This window comes from Mirounga angustirostris, unplaced genomic scaffold (genome assembly GCF_029215605.1).
Source record: "Mirounga angustirostris isolate CCGP_5_RB_7025 unplaced genomic scaffold, mMirAng1.0.hap1 SCAF_2, whole genome shotgun sequence".
In the NCBI taxonomy this organism is placed as follows: Eukaryota; Metazoa; Chordata; class Mammalia; order Carnivora; family Phocidae; genus Mirounga; species Mirounga angustirostris.
The window spans coordinates 54629837-54656337 of NW_026991710.1; the positions used below are offsets into that span (position 1 = coordinate 54629837).

Sequence of the window (26501 nt, forward strand, 5' to 3'; positions counted from 1 at the left end):
TTTGCTACTGTAATCCTAAGTAATTCTAAATTTACCCAGAGATTGCCCTTTCAAATTTGGTCTATGCCTGTTCTTTCTCACCTCACAAAAAGTAAAGGAAAAAAAAGTGGTGTGTGTGTGTGTGTGTGTACTGTTGGTGGTTAAATATCGAGTTGGGACTTCCTCTTTGAACAGTTGCTTTTTCCTCTTACACAAAGGAGATCTCATTTTGTTTGAGCCTGGATATAGTTGAAACCAAACCACACACCGAGAGGGTATGATGGCTAAGAAGCCCCCAACACCAGCCCCTCGCAGGATCTTCCAAGAAAGGTTAAAGATTACTGCTCTACCTTTGTACTTTGAAGGGTTTTTGTTAGTCAAGAGGTCAGAATACCAGGTAAGTCCATAGATGATAATGTTAAACCAGCAGTTTCTGTCTTAACATAAAAGTAATTTCATGGTGATTTGATGTGATGTGACAAGGGCCTCCTTGTTTCTGTTGCTATTAAACCCTCTTCCTTGGGGCGCCTGGGTGGCTCGGTCATTAAGCGTCTGCCTACTGCTCAGGTTATGATCCCAGCTTCCTGGGATCGAGCTCCGCATCGGGAAGCCTGCTTCTCCCTCTCCCCCCCACCCCCCCCGCTTCTGTTCCCTCTCTAGCTGTGTCTCTGTCAAATAAATAAATTAAATCTTAGAAAAAAAAAACAAAACCCTCTTCCTTGAGCTCAGAAATATGCCAATTTTGCACAATTTAAAGACAACGTATGGCTTGAACACATACACGTATATATATCTGTATTATATATAACATTCTAATGTTAAGTGAGGTGATGTAAGAAAATTTAATAAGCTACACTTCCAAAGAATTTATTTAAACATTACAGAAGATTTCCACTTAGAAGATAAAATGTTTCCTATATTTTTTCTGCAATTTACTAGTATGCTTCCACGATGACGTGTATCATTAAGATAACATACTATGACTGAAATTAAGCATTTTGCTCCTACTCTCATTTATTTGAAGTTTACAAATAATGATAAAATTATCTTTTAATAGTAAACTTTTGTAAAAAATTATGAAAATGATAAAATTGATACTGTTTAACATTATGCATAGTTATATATTCTAAAAACATTAACATAGTGACTTGAAAAGCTAATATGTAAGTGCAGTGTGGGTAATATATACACAAAGCTACATAAATACATTCACTCTAAGAAAATGCAAAAAGCATTTCGTATTTTTTTTTTTAAGATTCATTTATTTGACAGAGAGAGAGATAGCGAGAGCAGGAACACAAGCAGGGGGAGTGGGAGAGGGAGAAGCAGGCTTCCCGCCGAGCAGGGAGCCTGATGTGGGACTCGATCCCAGAACCCTGGGATCATGACCTGAGCCGAAGGCAGTCGCTTAACCAACTGAGCTACCCAGGCGCCCATTTCGTATTTTTTTATATGTAAAAATGAAAACTTATAATTAGTTAAAATCAGTGTTTTTAAAATACCAATTATGGAGAATTTGAAATTAATGAGAGAAATAAACATGAAAGTGCCTGTTATTAATGAAAAAGGAAATAATTAAGTTAGGTCAAATTTTATGAAATTTTAATACTAACAAAGTAGAAAAAAATTGTTTCAAGAAATGTCACAAGAAATGTTTAATAACGATAACAGGATATATTTTCTGAAGATTTATTAACAGAAAAATTGTGTATGTGAAAATATCTGTAATACCACATTCTGGTTTTTTTTGCAAAGACATGGTAGCTTACCTTCTGTTATGGGTGTTAAACATATATTAGTAAATTTGGCAGCTACATTAGAATATTTTTCATTCCTCCTTTATGCTTTTAAAGTGAATTCTATCTTGTTACAACAGGTTATCCACATAGTTACACTTTGCCAGGAAACTGGAATTGGGAAAACAAAATTTCTGATTTGTAATTTAAATTTGGTTATTCTTTAAATAGCTATCAAAGTATTTATAATAACTGCTTCTGATATTGGGGTTTTAAGAAAATATTTAAAGAAGGCATTCCATTGGTATGGTTAACAGAAAGAACAAGGATTTTAGAGAGTCAGTAAAATATGTCTTTACCTAATGGTTTTGCCACTTAAACAGCTTGTGATCTTGTACAAGTTATCCTATCTCCTTGAGATTCAATTTTCTCAAACTATAAAATGGAAAAAATATGACTTGCTACCCAAGGTACTATGCCTGGGATACAACAGGTGCTCAATTAATTTATTCATTCAAGCAATGTTTATTGTGTGTCTCCTATGCACCAAGCATCATATGGACTTCTAGAGAATATAAACATAACACGAAGACCCTACCTTCAAGAGGCTTAGTTTATAGTAAGGAGGGATGACTCCCTTACCTGATTGCTACTCTACCTTTTCTTAGAAAGCATGCTTTGAAATGGAAAGAATAAACTATAGGTATAAATATTTCTGATAAAATTAGCTTGTGTTTCCACTTGAATTCAGAGCAACGTATCTTTTACTTGTATGTCAAGGAGAAGAGAGCAAGAGGACAATAATGTCGATTTACAGGGTGGTTTTAAGGATTAAAGAGATAACATATAAAATACCTGGTTTACACTAAAGATTAGATTCATTCTCCTTCCATTTCATTATTTATCATATTCTTATTAATATACTAAAATCAGTTTTAAGTCCATAAGTACAGTTGACCCTTAAACAGCATAGGTTTGAACTGTGTGGGCCCACTTACATTTGGATTTTTTTTTTAATAAATACAGTACAGTGTTGTATATGTATTTTTTCTTCTTGATGATTTTCTCAATACCATTTTCTTCTCTCTAGCTTACTTTACTATAAGGATACAGTATATAATACATATAACATATAAAGTATGTGTTAAACGACTGTTTATGTTACTGGCAAGGCCTCTGGTCAACAGCAGGCTATTAGTAGTTAAATTTTTCTGGAGTCAAAAGTGATATGCAATTTTCAACTGTGCAGGAGGGTCAGCACCCCTAACCCCCCCGCATTGTTCAAGGGTCAACTGTTAATATGGCTCAAAGGAGAGCCACAGGGCTAGAGTGCTAGAAAATGAAAGGTGGGAGAAAAAGCTAAGGAAAATACAGGGATTTCTAGGCAAGCAGCAGCAAAGTGCCAGGGAACCTTTGAAAGTGAGGGTGAGTCAGGGGTAATAAAAGATTATCTTTAGGGGCGCCTGGGTGGCTCAGTTGTTGGGCATCTGCCTTCGGCTCAGGTCATGATCCCGGGGTCCTGGGATCGAGCCCCGCATCGGGCTCCCTGCTCCGTGGGAGGCCTGCTTCTCCCTCTCCCACTCCCCCTGCTTGTGTTCCCTCTCTCGCTGTCTCTCTCTCTCTGTCAAATAAATAAAATCTTTAAAATAAATGAAACTTAATTCAAAAAAAAAAAAGATTATCTTTAAAGAAAATGGGCTAGAGGAAGTTGGGATGTTCTGCAGAACATTAAGTGGGATCTTTGCTGCAGGAATTCAAAACATTTAAGCTAGAGAAAATATAACCGAGGAGTAACCTAGTCTGTAAGGAGATCACACATTTAGAGGTGTTTCTTAGCTGTTTTGTGACAGGGGTACTTTTAAGAATTTAAAGAATTTTGTGCCCCTAGGAAAAGGTGCCAACATATACTATTTTAAATATAATTCCAGAAAGTCCACAGATTCCAGGTCAAGAACCCATTAAAAATACATAATCTTCGTGGGAAAGATAATGAAGGAAGACTTACTTAAGCCACAATACTAGAATTTTGGATTGATCAGGAAGATGATAATAAGAGCATGCCACGGCAGGAAACCGATGAAAACACAGTTCTTGCAAATGGGGAAAATTCTCATTTTTCTGGAACTGTTTAAAAAGAGAAAGCTCATAGTTTCTTCAATTTGTGATATGCTAAAATTAAGGACGATGTGTATAATACGTCTTCTTATTAGCCTGAACATAAGAATGTGGTCATCAGGGGCGCCTGGGTGACTCCGTTGGTTAAGCGACTGCCTTCGGCTCAGGTCATGATCCTGGAGTCCCTGGATCGAGTCCCGCATCAGGCTCCCTGCTCGGCAGGGAGTCTGCTTCTCCCTCTGACCCTCCCCCCTCTCATGTGCCCTCTCTCATTCTCTCTCTCTCAAATGAATAAATAAAATCGTTACAAAAAAAAAAAAGAATGTGTTAATCATAATAGTATCAAAATAACGTTTCTCTGACTAGTCCTCTAATTGCCACTAATTCATTGAGAAAAAATTTAGGGCTATCTCAGTTGTGCCCTTAAACATAGTTCTCTATGCTGGTAACCTCCAAATGTTTTAAACAACATACTCCTTTCAAGAAAACATTTTTGAGCACAGATCTCTAATATAAGAATATTAATTTATTTAGAAATTATGTATTGTACTCCTGTACTAATACTTCAAAAAAATATGTCATATATACAGAAAAGTTATTAAGAAAGATAAATGAAATATAATTAGATATCCTAAAAGTTTCTTCCCAGTGGGATTATCTTGCACACTTTTGGAGTTTATGTGCCCCACTTTGGAGACCACTATACAACATCCTTCCTTGAGCAAAGGTACTTGACTTGCTCACAGGAAAAAGAATCGCAACTTTTTATTGGGGACAGGGGATAGAGAGGAGCATAATTGGATTTTGCATGTAATCCATTTTTACTAGTTACATCAATAAGAAAAGAGCGCTGGAGAGCCAGGAGATATAAATATCAGTCCAATTATGGAAGCTGGGCAATTCCCTTAAATCTTTTAATCTGTTTCCTCTTTTGTAAGATAGATAATTACTCTCTTGTATAACTGAATGGGTTGTTGTGATGATCAAATGGACTATATAATAATGGGTATATTTTTTTGAGATACGGACATAAGATAGATACCATACCAGGCTCTTAATGTCCTGTTGCTCTGATTCTCACAGTAACTCTTCTGTGTAGAAATTATTTTATTTACTTCACAGGTGAATGAGCTGTGACACAAAGGTTATGTTCAAGGTTCCTCATCCATTAAGGAGGCTAGCTTGGATTTTATTGAAAAGCATTTGGCATCATGATGCCTCTCAAACTAAACTAATTCCATTTGATTGTGGGCTTCCAAAGGTTGGGGATGTCTAATCACTAGATTCTTTATCATATTGAGCTCAATAGTAGCTCAGTAGACTTTCAAAAACATTTGTTTAATTGAATAAAAATGAGATAGTGACCTTAAACTCTAAATGCAAGGTCAGCTAATAATTATGAAGCTAGCGATAAATTCAAAATCCCATTTCAGTTCCTTTTCTTCAGAAATTCAACACTAATTATTGCTAAAAAATAAAAAAAAAACCTTTGTGCTAAATGTATTTCATTCAAAAATGTGTTCTTCAAAATTAATTTTTAAAAATATTTACATATCTCTATAGATATAAATATATACCAAGGTGTTGATTATTGAGATTGATATTTATAGATGCCTCAGATTGTACTGGTATGTTCATAAGAGCTTATCAGAAACTAAATCAAGACTGTGATCTCTGCATTCTGAATACAAGTTTGATCTGTTCTTAGGTTTGTAGCTGTGGTTGGAGTTCACAGGACCTACCGCTATTTGTAATCTTTCTTTTCCTCCAGGCTGCCTTCACTATCAACTCAGTGCCTTTGTTCTTACTTCTTCCCCCACTTAACAAACCCTCTTTAATCCTTTCCATGAGTCTGTATGTTTGTTTCCCAGTAAAACTCTTTTTTTAAAAAGATTTTATTTAGAGCTGGGAAATGAGCAGAGGGGAAGGGAGAGGGACAAGCAGACTCCGCACTGAGGACAGAGCCCTACACGGGGCTCGATCCCACCACCCTGAGATCACGACTTGAGCCGAAACCAAGAGTGGATGCTTAACTGACTGAGCCACCCAGGCACCCCAACCAGTAAAATTCTTATTTTTCCCTGATTAATTCTACTCTCTCTCATGACTGAACACCTCAGTAATTTTTCTTAGAAGCACAGATGGATGTCTGTCTGTATACAGAAAAAACTCAATAAACTTTGGCTATTAGTGATTTTAGTTTTTCTGTCTTATGGCAGGTTAATACTCATGAGGCTAATTAAGAAGATGAACAGAGTGGTACACTTTGACTTCAGGGTTTTCTCATGCTTTCTTTTCCTCTGAGAATCAGAGAATCTCCAGTTTGAACTTGAGTCTTAGATGCCATATTCCAGAAAACTACACAACCTGTGATTAGGTTCTCCAATTAAAGTGCCTGCATTCTGAGCTCTCCCACTCTCCCTCACCCCCAACCTAGTTCCAAAATACAGTGTAGCTTTGACTTGCTCCTTGCATTGCAGAGGCTTATCACTAGAGCAGAATGTGAAAGCCTTAAAAAGAAATATGATTTTTAAAAAAAGCTTCCCTCCTCAAATTTGAATTGTTTTATTATTAATCGAAAGTCAAGGGGCGCCTGGCTCAGTCCGTTGAGAGTCTGCCTTCAACTCGGGTCGTGATCCCAGAGTCCTGGGATGGAGCCCCATGTCTGGCTTTCTGCTTAGAGGGGAGTCTGCTTCTCCCTCTCCCTCTGCCTGCCACTCTGCCTACTTGTGCTCTCTCTCTCTCTCCCTGTCAAAATAAAATAAATAAAATCTTTAAAAAAAAAAAGAAAGAAAGAAAGTCAAACCTGGGGCGCCTGGGTGGCTCAGTCCTTGGGCGTCTGCCTTCGGCTCGGGTCATGATCCCGGGGTTCTGGGATTGAGTCCCACATGGGGCTCCTTGCTCAGTGGGGAGCCTGCTTCTCCCTCTCCCACTCCCCCTGCTTGTGTTCCCTCTCTCGCTGTGTCTCTCTCTGTCAAATAAATAAATAAAATATTAAAAAAAAAAGTCAAACCTGATAATTGGGGCGCCTGGGTGGCTCAGTCGGTTAAGCATCTGCCTTCGGCTCAGATGATGATCCCAGAGTCCTGGGATTGAGTCCCACATCGGGCCCCTTGTTCAGTGGGGAGCCTGCTTCTCCCTCTCCCGCTGCCTGCCGCCCCCCCTGCTTGTGCTCTCTCTCTCTGTCAAATGAATAAATAAATTCTTTAAAAAAAAAAAAAGAAAAGAAAGTCAAACCTGAGAAAATTCAAGTATTTTTCAACAGAGTAACTAGATGCTCTTATGGGTTTTACAGAACATCTGACTGATCATAGAGACAGTATATATATTAGCAACTTCTCAAGCCGAATTTCTCAATGTAGTTTTCTATTTCTCTCTTTAAGACAATATGAAAGCACACTTTCATACTATTTGTGAATGGCAATGGGTTTCATTATCCTGGCTCACAAAATATCCTCCCTTTCTCATATATAATCCCATTGAAAAAGATCTATTTTGGAGATTTTTAGATGCCACCACCGTCACATACACACATAAAATCACCATTGTGCAAAAAATATATGGATAATTTAAAATGCAAAGTACCTGTTAATAATGTGAGTGATGAGACAATTTTTTTTTTTTTTAAGTGGCCAACATTTATGGAACACTTGCTAAATCCCAGGTCCTATGTACTTTATATACAGCATTATTCCATTTAATCCTTAAACAACTCTAAGAAGCAAGAGCAGGAGGCTGGTGCCTCCCTCTATTCTTGGTCCGTTAACAGTGCACCCTCATATAGGGGACACAGTCGTCACCATCATCATCACCTTTATAATTCAGGACTTTTAATACATTCACAAAGTTGCACAACATTACCACAATCTAGTTCTAGAACATTTTCATCATGCTAAAAAGGAACCCCATTAGCAGTTATTCCCACTTCCCCTGCTCTGTAGATTTTTATATCCATTTGTGGGGACTTTTTTTTTTGTCTCCCAAGTATGAAGCCAACTAAAAATTAAGACAGAGGAATCCCACAAAGATCAGTTAGGTACTTTTACCATCAATAAAATCTATCGATATGTGGTTTAGATTTACGGCCAAAACAATGCTAACACTTTACCCCAGATTTAGGTAGGCTTGAGCTACCTTGAGTCACTCACTGACTCAGTTTAAGAGCCATAATGCTGCCCCTCTTGGAGGTCCTTTGCCACATGGCAGGACCAGAGAAGATCGCCCACTCCCTCCCAGTAGGCTGAGCAGAGAGAGGATAGACAGGGGTTAAGTTGAGCATATTGTCTCCAACCTAGGTCAGTCCTACTGTCTGCAGAGGAGATAATTCACTCTCTTGCACTGTGCAGGGTAGATCAGAGGGCATAAAAAGGCAGCAGAAAAACCAGGCAAAGTGCTACCGCAATGCCAACAACAAACACTTTGTATATGAAAAGAGGGAAATAAAAGATTTCTGATGGGGCTGAAGGCAAGGTTTGTTTTCTGGTCTTATTAAACTGCTTGACTCTGAGATGTGTCGGGTAAATACTGGGTATCTGGATTTCAGATAAGAGGAAGAATTTATTTGCCCAGTTTCATAATTGCTCCTTTGGGGGCCATCTATTGGCTGATCCTTCAATCTTATGCCCCTTAGAGTTGGCCTTTGTTAATTTGTTCTTGGCTCAGGAGGCATCAGCAGGTTCCATACATTACATTATAGCCAACTGTCAATTAGGAGGTAGGATGTTGTGGAAAGACCACAGGTCCTGGATGAAGAAACCTGTGCCACGTTCCAGCTCTGTCCCTAAGGTAGATCACTACAGTACTACCAGTTTGTTCAAGCCTCACTGTATGCATCTTCCCTTGAAATGTGACTTTTCTGCTCTTCCATCAAGAGATTGCATTTATTTTTCTACCCCTCGAAATCTGGGCTGGGCCATGCTTTGGTGAACGTGACAAAAGCACATTAGAAAGTACTCACACATTGGACCTTGCCCTCTCCTGTTCCTGGGAATCCTTCCGCTAGCATGTGGACAAGTCTAGGTTACCTGACTGGAGACAAGACCCTATGGAGTGAGACTCCAGTTGTCTCAGTGGGGGATTTTCCAACACCAACAATCACTTCTCTGATTCTCTGGACACCAAGTAGGTGTTCAACAATTCAGCTCAATTCTGACGCTACCTATCCAGACATAGTGCAGACCCCATGGCTTAATTAAGGGCTCAGTCCCACAGGGCTGCCCTCCACTTCAGTCACCAATTTTAAGTTCCAGGCCTCCCATACTTCTGATCAATTCACTATAAATCAAGAGTTCCTGGGGCACCTGAATGGCTCAGTCAGTTAAATGTCCAGCTCTTGATTTTGGCTCTGGTCATGACCTCAGGGTTGTGAGATGGAGCCCTGAGTTGGGCTCCATGCTTGGCAGGGAGTCTGCTTGGGATTCTGTCTTTCCCTCTTCCTGTGCCCCTCCCCCTGCTGGCTCTCTTGCTCTATAAAATAAATAAATAAATCTTAAGGAAAAAAAAAAAGAATTCCCATGACCCCTTCCTAAGATCTGATAATTTACTAGAATAGCCCACAGCACTCAGGAAGACACTTTACTTATATTTACTGGTAAGGGATACAAAAGAACAGGCAGATGAAGAGGTACTTAGGGCAAGGTCTGGAAGGGTCCCAAGCACTCATGCTTCTGTCTCTATTGAGTCGGGCCGCACTACCCTCCCAGGATGTGGATGTGTTCACCAATTAGGAATCTCATCAAATCACGTTGTTCAAGAGTTTTTATGAAACTTAAATCTCCCAGCCCACCCCCCTTTTTGCCTAGAGTTTGGTGGGTGGGGCTGAAAATTCCAACCCATTAATCAGTTGTTCTTCTGGCCACCAGACCTAGCCTGAAGCTACCAGGGGTCCCATCTGAAGTCACCTCATTAGTATAAACTCAGGTATTATGTAAAGGGGCTCATTGTGAATAATAAAAACACTCCTGTCCCTCAGGAAATTCCGAGTTTTAGGCTCTCTATGCCAGGAACTGGGGAAAAAGACCAAATATGTTTCTGATTGTATCACTCTCAGTTCTGCATTCCCAGCTAAGACCCCAGGCAAGTGAGTGAGGCCACCCTAGACCCGCCACAGGGAAGTATGCCCAAAGAATCATCACCAGCATCAGCATGATGGGAAATAGAAAATGTTTCCTATTTTAGTCCGCTAAGTTTTAGGGCTGCGTGTTACACAGTAAAAGCTAACTAAAATAGCACCTTATCAGGCATGAAGAGAAAGGGAGAAAGTAGTTCTACTAAGAACATGAGAAAGATGGTTGTTTTAATTCAAAATGAATTTAATCTTGAGCTTCCGGGAGCCAAGGCAAATAAAAACAAGATGGGCTGTAGAGTTCCCATTATTTGAGAAAAGACGTATATAAATTCTGAAGAGGTGACAAACATTTTCTGGTAAAAAAAAAAGGATAAAAAAAAAAAAGGATAAACGATATGTCAGTATTAAAGAGACCCAAAATACCATAATATATAAAAAGTATCTTCACATTTTATAAGCAAAAGAAAAAAATTTCATGTAATTCCCTTATATTAATCCTCAATATAAGTCAAGATAATCCAACGTGTATAAAAACTGAGCTTATTAAACCCTAAAGGAAGGAATGATCAACATGTCTATGAAACTGGAATTTTTAAAAACGTACTTTTGGAAAGAGCTGTGTATGAAGGTAAGTCTTAAGATGTGGAAGGATTTTATTCTCGAAATCCCCTTGCCATTCTTTCGTAATACAGCCATTCTTCATATAAAATGTAAATTACCCTTATTTAAATAAATTTTCACTTGAGTGAAATGAGATTTTAAGTTTTTTAAACTTAAAAAGTTGTATTTCTATAGAACCCATAATAATGTGAATGTAGCAATAATGAAATATTCACCACATGAATGAAATTTGGACTTCAAAGTTTAGTTTTGATCATGTTAAATTATTTTTATGATTATGAACTGTTCACATTGCCTTTATTTATATAAACATATACTATTTATAGAACTCAAACTACGAGCCATGTACTCTGCTAAGTGCTTTACATTTATCAATCCATTCAATCCTTTCAACTGTTCTGGAATGTAGATATTTAATGCTTGTCCTATCCTGCCCCTTTAAATGACCCCTTTTACAGGTGCAAACTTCCACTGAAACCTACATAAAAAGTCAAGTGTCTTAAATCAATGGGGAAAGTTTTGAAAAATGATCTATTTAAACACAAATCAAATCACATCCTTACCTCACACCTTATGCTAAAATAAATTTGTAAAGGATTTAATCAAGAGTTAAATGTAAAATTAAGCCATAAAATTAGGTGATTTATCTCAGGATAAAGAAGAACCTTATATCAAATAGCAATTAAGAAAGTTACAAAGAAAAATATTAATAGGAAAATAGGTGAATATATACCAATGAAATAATGTTTATAATTTTTTTTCCACAGGAGTATAAACATTATTGGACAGAGTTGAGAGGAACTACACTTTTCTTTTATTCTGACAAAAAAAGTCCAACAGTAAGTAGTAAAACATATTCAGCTGATTGAATTTTTCCTAATATAGACTTGTCATATAGTTTTATTCATTTGGGGTTTTCTGTCTTCCGACGTAAATATATTCTAGTAAAACCAATTCAAATAAGAACTTTTGTTATATCTGTGGGAGCTATCAGGTATAAGACCTATGGTAAAATTTCCAGGGCACCTCAGAAGAAGGTATAAACTCATGTCTTTAACTTTGCATTTTTTTTTTCTTTCGGATGCCAATAATAGAAACAGCTGAAACGTGAAATTTTTATTTTATTTTTTTAAAGATTTTATGTATTTATTTGAGAGAGAGAGAGCATAAGCAGGGGGGAAGGGCCGAGGGAGAGGGAGAAGCAGACTCCTTGTTGAGCAGGGAGCCCGACGCAGAGCTCTATCCCAGGACCCCGAGATCATGACCTGAGCTGAAAGCAGACATTTAACTGACTGAGCCACGGGGGTGCCTCGAAATGTGAGAACTTCAGCCAGATATCTGGATACAACTTGTTTAATGCCAAGGGATAGCCTAAATTTCCCCAGCTTTTTACCTTGCTCTAGCATGCACTAATGATCTGAAAAGAACTAGACAACCCCCAAAGCCTTATAACATATGTCACAATTTAATTTTCCTAGGGAGACAAAAACATAACCCACTATAGAGGACTTCTAAGAGCTTAAGCATGAGAATAACAATGAAGAGATTCTAAGACCTATTTATTAGTAGTAATTTCAAATAAGTGATTTGTATTTCACCTTTCCCACAAAAATCGAAAACTGTGTATTTCATTTTTTCCACAAATAGCATTTTAGTGCCAAATGCTTGCCTACCTTGGAATGCAGTGCCCTTAGGAGATTTTATGATCTGGTCACTTGTTTATTTTTTTTTTTTAGATTTTATTTATTTATTTGACAGAGAGAGACACAGCGAGAAAGGGAACACAAGCAGGGGGAGTTGGAGAGGGAGAAGCAGGCTTCCCACTGAGCAGGGAACCTGATGTGGGGCTCGATCCCAGGACCCTGGGATCATGACCTGAGCCAAAGGCAGACACTTAACGGCTGAGCCACCCAGGCGCCCCTGGTCACTTGTTTAAATATAAACACTTTGGACCGTGGATGTAGTAGCCCACAGTTCTGAGAACGTCATTATTACATGTCCAGATCTAGTGAAAGGAACAGAAAAAGAGCCTTTGTGATGTATTCCAGCTGCAGGCATTTTAGTGCCAATTGTGGTAAACTCACCAGACGTCGTTTCAAAAAATAAACAAAAAACACACTTAAAATGATCATCTTTCACCAGAGTTCTGGATAGATCTGTGTAAAGGTGTTTCCAAACACCATAATAAATTTTAACAAAATGAATTCTTCTGTTGTGCCTTCCTACTTCCTATGGATGTCAGTAAACCCGTGACAACCCCTGGCCTACACCGTGTGTAGCACAGGTAAGCAGGAGAGCAAACAGGTACTGCTCACTTACTCCCTGGCAGGAGGCGGTACCGCTTAGTCACGGCAGCCTGCTCTTCAGGCTGACTGCCTGGGTGTTTACGCTGGCCCTGCCACTGTTAGTTGTTGGTTCTCAGGCCAGTTACCAACCTCTCTGTGTCTCAGTCTATCAGACAGGGAAGTGGTAGGAAACAGATGACATCTCAAATTGGGCATTTTTTTTTTAAGATTTTATTTTTAAGTAATCTCTACACCCAACGTGGGGCTCGAACCCCCGAGATGAAGAGTTCATGCTCCACTGACTGAGCCAACCAGGCACCCCGCAAATTGGGCATTTTTGAAGAAAGTTTAATGAAGATGCTATATTCAAAGCTGTGGACAGGATGTAGGAAAACCACAAAGGGTAGAACAGAACTCTGAGGCTAGTAAAAGCACCCTTCTATCACGTCCAGCATATGAAAAAAAAGTGGGAGAACAGTGAACAGAGGTGTGCGAAGGTGAGTGCATTGAGAAGAGTATGATCTTTGACTGAGGAAACAATTGCATAGGATAATAAATAGCTCACTCTCCTCAGTCTTCTGATCTCCTGCCAGGGTCAACCAGGGTCCCACCCAGTGGGAAGTCAGATATTGTCCACATTAGTCTCTCTCTCCTGGTGCATAGCACTGTGCAGTGAAGGGATAAAAGTATACCTAGACGGCCAAATAAAAGATCTTGTCCAACACGCTTATTTTCACATCTCTAAAATTAGGATGAAAAGTGTAGCCCATGTCATGAGGTTATCAAAATGTTTAAACAAGGTAGTGAAGGTAAGGACTTAAGAGAGTAGCTGGCACAGAGTAAGCAATCAAGCATTTTATTATTTTTTTAAATTTTTAAAAATTTTATTTATTTGAGAGAGAGTGAGAGTGCACAAGCCAGGGGAGGGGCGGAGAAGCAGGCTCCCCGCTGAGCAAGAAGCCCCATGTGGGACTCGATCCCAGGACCCTGGAATCATGACCTGAGCCGAAGGCAGACGCTTAACCGACTGAGCCACCCAGGTGCCCGCATTCAAGCATTTTATATACAAACTCATCTAATTCTCAAAACAACTCTGCAGAGTGGGTACTGTTTTAATCACTACTTACAGATGAGGGTAGTCAAGTTTCAGGATTCAGAAATTGTGCAAGATCAGACAGTGAATGAAAGGGATATAATCCAGATCTTGCTCCTGAGCCAGCATTCTGAACCATTGTGCCACGAAGAGACTGTTACAATGAAATCCTGCAGAACTGTCCATCTACCGATTTTGTTAGAAGAGGGTACAGGCTTTAGGAAATGTGTTGGGTGATAGTCTCAGGAGAAAGCACAGAGACAGAACAGGTGAGAACTAGATATTCGGCGGATAGTTGGGAAGAATTTAAAGCTACCTTTATTTGAAAGACTGTCAGGAGGTCATGTAAAAGAGCCTGTGAATTTGTTTCATGTTATTGCAGAGAAAGGGGACTGGGACCAATGGATGGAAATTCTCTGGAAGAAAAACTATGGCTTAATATGAGGAAAAGCTTGCTAGCAGGCAGAGTGGCATAGGAGGCCTGAGTTTCCTGTTGTTTGAGATATTCCAACATAGACAGGATGGCTATATGGAGGGATACCCTGAAGGAGATTCAAGCATCAGAGGGCAATAGATTAGACAGATGACCTTTAAGGCTCTTTTCAACACTACAATTAAAAAAAACAAAAAAAAGATGTAAGTTCCTTTCTTCTAAGCAATAGATCAGTTTATAGCACTCTATCTAATTTGGCCACTTCTTCCTCTGTTGCTTCCTCCTTCGTCTCAGCAAAATTCATTTAGCTTAATCTAGACAATCTATCAGAAAAAGATCTTCTGTAATTTGAAATTCTATCCTGCTTCCCTTATACCTTCCCTTCCATTTTAAATTGCTCTTTGTTCACTGAAAATAAATAGGCCAACCCAAATTACCCTTAACTTCATCAACATAGGAATAGGTCTGGAAAAAAATTTACTTACTTATTTTTATGCCTTACTTTATTCAGAAAAATAAAATAAGGAGACCTACAAGAACATAGCAAAATAAGTTATGTTGGGCAAAACAGAGGAAAATAAAAAGAAGTCAAGAATGAGGCTAATTCAGAAAAAAATATTATGCCATAAAAACTCTACTGAGCTTACTGGAGGTGGTTTTGATCTAATATTAGAAAGCCAGTTGCATACAGACCAGTTGCATACAGACCAGTCCATATATACCAATTGTTCAGAAGAAATTTTTTTTATTTATTTTTCTTTTTTTTATTATGTTATGTTAATCACCATACATTACATTCTTATTGTATTGAGATAAGATAGGAATTTCTTAATAGGATCCTCATAACCAGTGGCATGTGAAAAATGTCAAATAGCATTCTGGAAAAAATTGTGTATATGAATATATGTACATAAATCTATTATAAATATTACTGATAAAAAGAATGTGTAGCACACAGTTAAAAAAATAAAATACACAATATTCTTTATTGTAATTTCCATATAGGTAATTGATTCCCATAGAATACTTTCAGTGATTTTTCTGAACTTGGATCCATAGCCAACTATGATTGCAATTCAATCATGATTTGACAGATGGAGTTGTTTCCCAAACTGCTGTTTCCCTAATAAATTTATTGTCATTAAATATGACATTTGACATGAATGTTGGCTGATATTTTTGTTTACATTAAGGAATAAGAGGAAAGTAAAGCAATAATTATGTATGTCACCTCTTTGTCAATGACATGGGCAAGTTCTTTGCTGAGTAACAATAGTTTCTGAATTATGGAACACCCTCTATTTTGTCAATTTTTTGTTCTGTTAACAATGAAAAAGTTTCAGACACAACAAACTTTAAAGTTTGACCTGCATTATTAACATTTTTCTCCTTCACTTTCTTATGTCTCAACCAGAGCAGAGCAAACTGTGGCCCTTGAGCCAAATCTAACCGGTGGCCTGAATTTGTACAGTCTGAGCTAAGAATATTTTTTACATTTTTAAAGTATTCTATTAAAACAACAACAACAATAGGAATTTGCAACAGAGACTCCATTTGGTCCACAAAGCCGGAAGCATTTACTATCTAGCCTGTGCAGGAAAAAAAAAAAAAAAAATTGCTGGCCCCTAGGACAATTAAAGAGTAAATCAAGCCCTAATTTGTAAGATTTGCTGATTTCCAGGATGTAAATACTTCCACCATAGCTGATTTCAACCTATGAATGTGACCTCACTGAATTGGGAAAAAAGGTACAGTAATGCACCGTTAGATGGTATTTCCATCAAACAGAAATGAAGATGTAAATAACCTCAAGAGCATAGTAAATACTATTTAGTAATACAACTAGAAAATAATGAGTTTTGTGGGGTGCCTGGGTGGCTCAGTTGTTAAGCGTCTGCCTTTGGCTCAGGTCATGATCCCAGGGTCCTGGGATGGAGCCCCGCACAGGGCTCCCTGCTCCACTGGAATCCTGCTTCTCCCTCTCCCACTCCCCTGCTTGTGTTCCCTCTCTCGCTGTGTCTCTCTCTGTCAAATAAATAAATACAATCTTTAGGAAAAAAGAAAAGAAAATAATGAGTTTTGAATTTAATTACCTTTGTTTTTAAAATAACTGTATGCTTAATATCATTTAATTTTTAATAATAGCTGTGTTTAGTGACTGGCTTGCAAAATTCCTAAAAATTAAAAGATCAGCTTTTGCTAACCCGATGAGTCACATCCAGCACACCGCCACATAATATGTTTTCCAAATGCCCTCTGGGTTCAGAAGAGTTGCGATGCCCAGTTGAAAACCGGGATAACATGCAAGGTACAAATCAGTTGAAAGGAAGAGATTACTTATATTCCTGCCTACCAGACCTAATGTATGTTATCCGTGAAATAATGTAATGAGATTTCCTTTATCTCTGCAGTATGTTGACAAGTTAGACCTAATAGACCTCACATGCCTTACTGACCAGAATTCAATTGAAAAGAATTGTGCAAAATTCACCCTTGTTTTGCCAAAAGAGGAAGTGCAACTGAAGGTGAGTAAGGAGAAGCAATAGCTGGAAACAAATTGTGGTTATAAATAGCATTGGCCTCTTCACAACCCAGTGGCTGAGAAAAAGAGGAATTTTAAGAGGAGCTGCCAAGTCTTGTACTTTGTTAATATTTCTTGCCTTTTGCCAAAAACTGCAGTTTTCTAAATAGGGATTTGAAAGGGCATGTTCCCTTGTTTAGTATACAAGCACGTTGAAACCATATACTTTTGTCCTCCCACAAAGTCAGAGATCCCATCTGGTGTTTTTAAAAAGTTGTTCTTGAATTGACATTCACCAAGTTCCCAGATGAATCTGAGACACGTCCAACATGATACATGTTGGGAACCACTGAATTAGACAAACCCGTATTTCACAAATCGAGACATATTTTGCAAAGTAATTGGCTTATAGTCTTCAAAAATACCACTGTAAGAAAAGCCAAAGGAACACTGGATACCTGTTCCCAATCATGGAAACTGGAGTATGACAACTAAATGTGATGTGTGATCCTGGATTGAATTCTGTATTAGAAAAGGAAAACAAATGATAAAGAACATTATTGTTACAGTTAGAAAAACTCCAAGAAGAACTGTGTTAGATATACATAGTTTGTAAAATACGGTATTAATCTCACAAAAACCTAAACTCCCCATGAGCAGAGATCTGTTTGTTCAAGTCGTCACTGTACACCCAGCACTCCCAGAAAAAATGTTACAGTACCGTAGTCTCTGCTTAAAGCAACTGCAGTTACCTGCAGTCAACTGCAGTCCAGAAGCAGATGGTCCTCCTTCCGACCTATCATAAGAAGGTCAATAGTAGCCTACCACTCCGTCACAGTGGCTATGTCATACGTATCACTTCATTTCATCACGTAGGCATTTTATCAGCTCACATCATCACAAGAAGGGTGAGTACAGTATAGTAAGATTGTTTTTTAAGATTTTATGTATTTTGAGAGAGAGAGAGAAAAAGCATGAGTGGGGGAGGGGCAGAGGGAGAGGGAGAAAGAGAGCAAGAGAATTTCAAGCAGATTCTACGCTGAGCAGGGAGCCGACGGGGCGCTCGATCCCATGACCCTGAGGTCATGATCTGAGCCGAAATCAAGATTTGCTGGGTTTTGATGGTTTTACACATTTTGAGACTTATGAAACAACTGTACGAAATTCTAAAGTTATCTGAAGTTAATGTTTACAATCATTCATGTCTCTTCTTCTTTGTCTTTATCTTTTTGTCTTCCTCTTTAGACAGAGAACGCAGAAAGTGGGGAAGAATGGAGAGGCTTCATTCTTACAGTAACAGAGGTAGGTAGGAAGGACATTACTTTTGATTGATTCATTAATTCAACAAATATTTACTGGACACTGGCTATGAACCATACAGAGTGAAAGGGGTCAAAAATACAAGAATTGAAAAGGAGCGATATAAACCTTACACTTACTCGTGAAATTCATATTTTTATCAGGTGGATGGAAAGGAAGAAAGAAAATGAACAAGATAATTTAAAATTGTTATTGTTATGTAGATAATTGTGATATTGATATTGTTATGTAGAAAGTAAACAGGGCCTTGTCCTAGCTGGAGAGTTACAGGTGGTCAGGGAGATCTACCTTTTGGTCCTGTCCTTTGACACCGTGGTCCTTTGTTATGCTGATTTCTATAGCTTACATAGCATCTTCTAAACTATTTTCCAATTACTTTCTTATTCATTTAATACATATTTATAAAATGCTAAGAGATGAATTTCGTGAATAACATAAACAATATAACAGAGAGCCAATCAAAATGAAAATTCACCTTCAAACATTTGCTTAGGGAGTCTTAAGACAAAGCTATGCTTACATGTTCAACTCTGTGGCATCTTATCAGAGACAAATAGTTAAGACCAAAACTGCTTACATTTAACTGTTGCAGCAGGATCTCCACCATTATTTTAAATGAAGCTATTGCAGCAACTGTCATAAACATGAGGGACTTTGAGAGCCAGCCCCCAAAAAAGAACCATGTTCTCTGATACCTTTAGAGAAGAAAACTTTCTATGTTTATTACAGTCAGTTAAATACAGAGTCTGTCCAATGCTAGCTCCTAAGTGAAGGCTTTGCAGTCATATGAAATATGCAGTGCACTTTACCGAGATGATGGATGCTGGTTCTTTATATCAGCCAATAACAGGTAAAAGTTGGAGGCTTGGCTACCGTGCAGGGAAGTCATAGGAGGCTAGAAAAGGGGGCCAGTTAAAGATGTGAAAGACATGTTGCCTTGTGAAGCGGAAGAAACTTTTTGGGAAACTGCTTCGGTGTTGTGGAAAAGCATCATTGTGTGGCATGGCACTTCTTACACTGGGATCCAAGTCCCCCAAGGGTATGTGAGTAAGGTTATCAAGGAGAACACTAAAGCCACTGGAAAACCTTGGGGTGCCTCTTCCTGGCACACTAATTATACTTGATGTTTTGGCATAAAAAATCTGTTTTTAGTTTTTTTCTTTGAGGTAAGGATAAAAAGCATTGTTTTCATATTAACATGTACGTAAGTATATTCAGAATACAAAATAAAATTCATGTGAATTTCCGAGAGAAGAAAAGTTGTCTTAAATTTTGTGCTCTGTAAATGTTGGTTTTTACCATGTTCCCTGAACACTCCGTGTATATTCCCACCGTGCTGTTGTTAGAATTTTACCAGAAGTTTGAGAAGCACAGACTGTAGTCGAAAGAGCAGAGACTTTGCTTTTGAATTAAATAAACTGGAGGTTGAGTCTACCACTTTCTAGCTGTGTGATCCTGGGCTAGTTAATCTTTCTGAACCTTTTTTTTTTTTTCCTACTTGTAGAGTAGGAATAACATTACCTATAATATAGTATTGCTGTGAGGATTTGGGATAGCACAATGCTTGGGACATAATAGGCAATTAATAAGCCGTAGTTTTTTCATTAGTTTCACCTCATTCTATTATTTGTTTCTGGATTGGTATATAAGGAAATAACTGAAGTGATTATTAGTTTAGTTATCCAGAGGAATAACTTTTTGATTGCATACCCTTATTATGTTTTTATTTCAAATGTCATATATATGCAATGTGTAAGAGAGAAACAATAGGAATTAATAAGAACATGTAAATAGGCCATAAGGAGATGTATATCAGAGGTATGAATATCAGGAGGGCATAGGTTGCTCAATCCAAAATACATCTCTAAAAAAGGTCAGAACAAAACGAAGTAGAGCAGTATAGTAATCCTAATGTGTGAATGTCAGTTTGAAATACACACACAAATAAACTGGAATATGGACCTCTACCAATTCTCAGTCATCTAATGAACAGTTCATCTCAACTCCATGTTGTCGTATGGCTGGGGGAGCTAATTCCAGGTTAGCTGTGGGAGAGCAGGGCACCTTGCAGGTGCTCTGGGATTTCCCTGGCAGCAAGAACGAGTGAACTCAGCATGAACAGTGAGAGGTTTGTTACTCGAATTAGCTTGTAGTGCAAGGTAGGTATACTTTGCTGTGTGCCAGGTTGAAAGGAACACTTGTCGGAAGGTTGGGCACCATGCGCAGGTTAAAGCTGTTTGGTTGGTTGCGAGGCAGTTTTAAGATACCAAGATCCTCTATTCACGATTCTATCCATCCACCTGTGTCAGGTAAGTGGCGCCCCTGAGGACCACAGCGGTCTCCTTGTTGCTAACACCAGTTAGTCATTCAGCTGTCTTTCTTGTTTGCCTACTGCTTTCATTGGTTTCAGCTGTCAGTTCCCCTACACGTGTCCCTCCTCCCTGGGCAAGTAATTCGACTGCATGAAGTCCTAGAGAGAGAGAAAAAAAGGAGGATTGAGATAGAACGGACCCCGAGCTCAGCTATGGAAAAGGAACCGATTGAAGATTATGCAGATGTACTGAGTCCTATGCCAGCGTAAGTGCACCCCAAACTCTGGGGTTTGTTACTAGGTTGTTAATATTAATCTCCAGTTATCAGACAGTGAGCCCCTGACCTCATTAAAGCAGGGACAGTAAGCTGTCACATTAGATCTCTGAGTTGATGCCACAGTTCCTCTTCTGTGTCATGATCAACAAAATGCAAAATGCAGGTTTGAACCAACCCTCTTACCACACAGGAAACCCCCTTCCACCCACACCTTCAGACCAAATAGATATTCTTTCCAAAGCTCAAACCTAAATAAAAACTGCTATGTAGAAAGAATGTTTGTTTTTTTTTTCACCATGAAAATCCATGATGGACTGATTTTCTGTCAGAAAATTATACCAAAGAATTTTAAGTATCTGAATTTTCTATTCAGTTGTCCCGTCAGTGAGTGGTCATTGAGTTTGTACTTGAGGAAGGCCCTGTGTAAAGTGTGTAAGGTGGTATTGGGGAAATGAAGAGGCACAGACAGGCTGAATTCAGCAACACCTTTATTTTTTGCTCTTCCATTACTGGAAAGTGTGACTAAGATGGTGAAGTCTTTCCTCCTGGAAACGTGGTCTTCTTGTTGGGGAAACCTGTCCGGGTACCACCCGTGACATCAGGTTCTCACGCAGAGTCTAGCTGTACCACAATTGCTGAAACCTGCCTACCATCACTCTTGGCTGAAACCAGGGACATCTGATGGACTGATGGGTTAAAAGTCACAAAGACTGCTTCTTTTTCTTTTTTGCTCAATAAAACAAGTAATACATATTTATTACAGATAGATAAAAAGAATATTAAATCCTTCTTTGTCCAACCAGAGATATTCACTGTTAACATTTCGGGGTATTGCTTATCCTGCCAGATTTTTCTCTGTTGATAAAGCAGACTTTCTGGGGCGCCTGAGTGGCTCAGTCGTTAAGCATCTGCCTTCGGCTCAGGATCGAGCTGTGCACAGGGCTCCCTGCTCAGCGGGAAGCCTGCTTCTCCCTCTCCCACTCCCCCTGCTTGTGTTCCCTCTCTCGCTCTCTGTCAAATAAATAAATAAAAATCTTAAAAAAAAACAAAAACAGACTTCTCATTGGCGACAATATTTACTATAAAGATGGGAAGTGCTTTCTTAAAAATGTTACACATAAAAATAGCACCAATGCCGTTAGAAAGCTATATTATACCCAAAGGAGTGAATTCAGACACACCCTTAAATACCAGTTATTTAAAACAGACCATACAAGAGAAGCATATAAAGAAACGCTTTGTGTCCCTGAAGAGAAACCACCAACAAATGTTATTTATCCAAGAGCTTATTATAAACTGAGATTATGAACTGGGGATACACTATTAATTCTTATCTTAGATTTTCAGATGATACTGGTGATTACATGCTGACAGATTAACTTTTCAGGTCTTTTTGGTTAAAGAAAGAGGTTTGGAGGGAATGAGAGAGGGAAGGCCTTAAGCATAAAGTGTATTTAATAGTGGCAGTAATTGTAATTGTAATAACAGTAATTGTATCACTGTAACTGTAATAAGAAAGCTGGGAATTAAGAAAAGTTAATAACTGCAGCTCTTAGAGTTACTTTGGTAGCATTTTTTCAAGTTATGATCTTCATCAGTTAAAAAAAAAATCCTGTTTTTTGTCTCACCTCTGTAGATGTTTTTATACTGTGTCCCGGAAAGAAGCAACTGAGATGCTTGAGAAGAACCCTTCTTTGGGAAATATGATCCTGAGACCTGGTAGTGATAGTAAAAGCTACTCCATCACTATCCGGCAGGAGATAGAGTATGTTTAATTAAAAAAGTATGGTATTGTTAAAAGCATGGTATCACTTTAAAAAGCAAAGTCACACAAGATCAGCACTTGCTACGTCTTCTGTTGGGGCTAAAAATATAAATACAAGAATAGGGAGAGAATGTTTCAGAAGCAGAGCCAAGGCTAATATTTGCAATAGGCAAAAAGAAGAATGGGCAAATTACTTTGATCCTGGGTATAGTTTTCTTATTCATTCATTCGTTTCACATATCTTTATTGAACAAAACAACATCCCTGGTTTAAGGAGTTCACATTCTTGTAAGGCAACATGGACTGTAAATAAATACATAACTAAAAAATCATATATATAGTAGTTAAGGTCTATGGACAAAAGTAAATAGGATGAGGGAGATGGGAACACTCAGAGATGATGTTCAGAGAAACATTTTCTGATTCTGTTATTTTAATATAGAGTGGTCAGGGAAGGCCTACTTCATTAGCTAACATTTAAGCAGTGCCCTGAAGGAAGTGAGGGGACAAACCAGGCCAATATCTAGGACAAGAGTGTTCCAGGCAGTAAGTGCATATTCCCAGAGGCAGGAGAAGGCTCAGTTTGTTCAAAACAAAAAAGAGCCCTCTGTGATTGCAATACAGTGAGCAAGCAAACAGTGTTAAGTGAGATTCCAGAGGTGGGGGGAGGGACTGATCACTCTGAGCCCTACAGGTCACTAAGGGACAAGGTTATATACTCTGAATGACATGAGAGGCCACTGGACTGTGATGCATGAAGAAGTGACATAATCTGACTCTATATAAAGGAGCCCTTGGAGCCTCTTGTCAAGGTTAAGAATTTCTTTCTGGTAAAATGGCTTACCTTTGATAAAGTCAGTAATACTTACATGCAAAAGTTGATTTTTCCATGTAGCTAAGGTGGTTGGATCTGCTAAGGTTCACTCCAGCTCTGAGTCTATGAAATCTTGCATTTCAATAAATAAGCACTCCAGGTTAGTTAACACTTTGACAAATGATAATGAAATTAAAATACAGGTTTTGTCCTAAATGAAAATGTTCAATAAGTAATTATCTTTCATATAAAAGCATAAGCAGAACTTTGAGTCTTGAATTTGCTATTCTTTCTGGGGATAATATTCCATTAATTATTTTAGCTGAAACATATCTATCAATGCATCTGTTTACTAGTCAGTCCACTATAAATATCAATAATTCTAAATATATTAAATATGAAGACACTGACAGTGAGTAAAGGCAGTAAAAATAAAATAATTACAATGAGCCATGGTCCAACAAGCTTCATCACTTGCCAATTACTCCATATAAACAGAAATTTGTCTTTAGACACCAGCCATGTGCCCTGAATGGATGGCAAGAATGTTAGAGGTAGATCAGGTCCTGGTTCTGTGTGTGAAGGGAGAGAGCTGTGTGTGTGAGTGTGTGTGTGTGATTTTCCACAATGAATACCTATGTCAACTTAACCTTCTTGTTGTTTCATTATTTTCTATTTTAAGGGCTGACATTTGGAGTTAATGCATTTTCAACTAATATGGTAGAATATCACAGATTACTCAATTTTAATTTATCTGATTTATAATTCAATTAGCTCTTTTGAAACAAATCCAAAAGAAATAAAAATTGTGACTGCCGTTACATATAAGTGAGCTTAGAAGAAGCCCTGGGAGAAAAGTGAATTTTTCTGTTGAGTACATCCTGGTCAAGGAGCTTGTCCTTTTTCAGCATTTAGGAAATTGCATTGAGTATGCCTTTAAAAATTAAGAGCACATAAAACTGAATTAAAATCTATTTCTCAGATTTTGTTTTAAAAAGAAATTTAGGGGCACCTGGGTGGCTCAGTCGTTGGGCGTCTGCCTTCGGCTCAGGTCATGATCCCAGGGTCCTGGGATCGAGCCCCGCATTGGGCTCCCTGCTCAGCAGAGGCCTGCTTCTCCCTCTCCCACTCCCCCTGCTTGTGTTCTCTCTCTCGCTGTGTCTCTGTCAAATAAATAAAATCTTAAAAAAAAAAAAAAAAAAGAAATTTAACTGCTGGAAAGCTAAATCACACAAGAGAGTGATTAGCTTTTTTTCCTTCATTTTATTCTTTTCTTGGTTGGATTCAGTGTTTGACCCATTAGCATGTGAACCCTGCATTATTATTCTGAATGAAATGAACAAAGTCCCCGAGACCTAATGGCTCTTTACAGACCACATTATTTTCTGCACAAGAGCAACCTGATCTTTTTAAGATGGTCTAAATTAGCCCAGCTTTTGTGCTGTATTTTCTGTAAACGTGAGCTATCAGAAATAACAGTGTTTTCTGAAGATGTGGTTTGTGACCGAACACAATGAGCTTCTATACTTATAATATGAATTGAACATCATAGTTTTTACTTATATCTCTACTGTATTTAAGCTATATTTAAACTCCTAAGAGTCTGGCAAAGGAATTCATATCAAACTTCTATAATTCTAATTTTAGTAAAATCACTTCCAGTTTGAATTCACATAGAAATTCATGCTTTTGTACAGCTGGTGGTCCTAAAAACATAACATTTCATAAAACTAATCCTCCTCCCCCCAAAAGTGCATATTTAGAAAACAGAGTGAGGGGAATGGTCAAACTAGCACGTTCTAATGCTAGAGCGGCAATATGCTCATTTAGGCTCTGGGGAATAGTTTATGGTTGGAAATGGATAAGAAAAATTTTAACTGTCGTTGCACCAATTTTCTTTATGAGCCAGATATATCTATGATGTTCGGGATTGTTATATGTGTTGTCTAATGCCTCAAAATAGAACTTTTAGAAGGCCTAGATTTCATATCTTCTGTTTAACAGAAAGGGTAGCTGTTGTAGAGAGTAGGAGAATGTTAGCTTGTTAGACTGTAGTGCTTAATGTAAAGACTGGCAAAAAATCTAGACGATTAGGAAGCACCTGAACACAGGTGGATAACAACCCACAGAACCAATTCATTCTCTTACAGGTTGTAGGAGAAATGTGCAGCCATGAAAGTTTATGTGGGTCTGGCAAAATACTAGCTGAAAAGGACAGGCTAGTTTACAAAGCAGTGCTTGAAAGTAAAATTATCTCCATCAGTTAACAAATCAGCTGTAGGAGGGAAGATAGTAGTTCTTGGAAAGAAGCAAAAGTCATTCAGTGCCCAATTACCAGGTGACCCTCTCTCGATGTAAAATATCCCACTTTACCCAACCCAGTGGTGTGTGAATTCCTAAGACAGAGCTATTCCTACAACAAACTTAGTGGTTTGGCTTTGTTTTCTTAAAGTTGTTACGACTAGGGGTGCCTGGGTGGCTCAGTCGTTAAGCGTCTGCCTTCAGCTCAGGTCATGATCCCAGGACCCTGGGATCGAGCGCCACATCGGGCTCTCTGCTTCAGCAGGAAGCCTGCTTCTCTCTCTCCCAATCCCCCTGCTTGTGTTCCCTCTCCTGTTGTCTCTCTCTCTGTCAAATAAATAAATAAATAAAATCTTCAAATAAAAAAAAGCTGTTATGACTACATGGCAAGCTAGTAGTATATACACTCTGGAAAGCCATTAGTCAAGGAAACAGTAGAAAATATTGACCCCAAATTAATTCCTTTGCAAAACTGTGGGTCAGAAGCTAAAAACAAGTATTTACATCACATTTAAGGCCACACACTTGTTAAAAGACAGGTTACTTCTTTTTTGAGGTCATAATCAGGAAACCTCAATATAGCAAATTTTATCAACCTCATTTTTTCCTCTATCTTTATTTCTTGGGAAAAACAAAACAAAATATGAAAGGAAAACAAAGGTGTAACATGAGATTCAAAGCCTAAGCGACTTCAATGGAATTTTTTTTTTCTACCTTACTTTCTGCTTCAGAACTTAGTCCTTTTAGTCAAAAGTTCCAAGAGACTCTGTTAATCTTTGCTGCTTTTCCTCCCACAGCTTTGTCATGAATAATGATGATGATTATATAACAGCTGTTACTAACAACAATCACTGTCACCCCT

The 26501-nt window shown here is 38.3% G+C and overlaps 1 protein-coding gene across 1 annotated transcript in view; it reads left to right on the forward strand.

Moving 5' to 3' along the window:
* The first annotated feature begins 256 nt into the window (after positions 1-256).
* STAP1 (signal transducing adaptor family member 1) overlaps positions 257-26501 on the forward strand; it is a 31918-nt gene continuing 5673 nt past the window's right edge. Inside the window, exons 1-6 of the mRNA XM_064584005.1 lie at positions 257-376; positions 11286-11357; positions 16741-16854; positions 18096-18152; positions 20581-20747; positions 22396-22524. Coding sequence (XP_064440075.1) covers positions 257-376; positions 11286-11357; positions 16741-16854; positions 18096-18152; positions 20581-20747; positions 22396-22524 — 659 coding nt within the window. The remainder of the gene's footprint in view (positions 377-11285; positions 11358-16740; positions 16855-18095; positions 18153-20580; positions 20748-22395; positions 22525-26501) is intronic.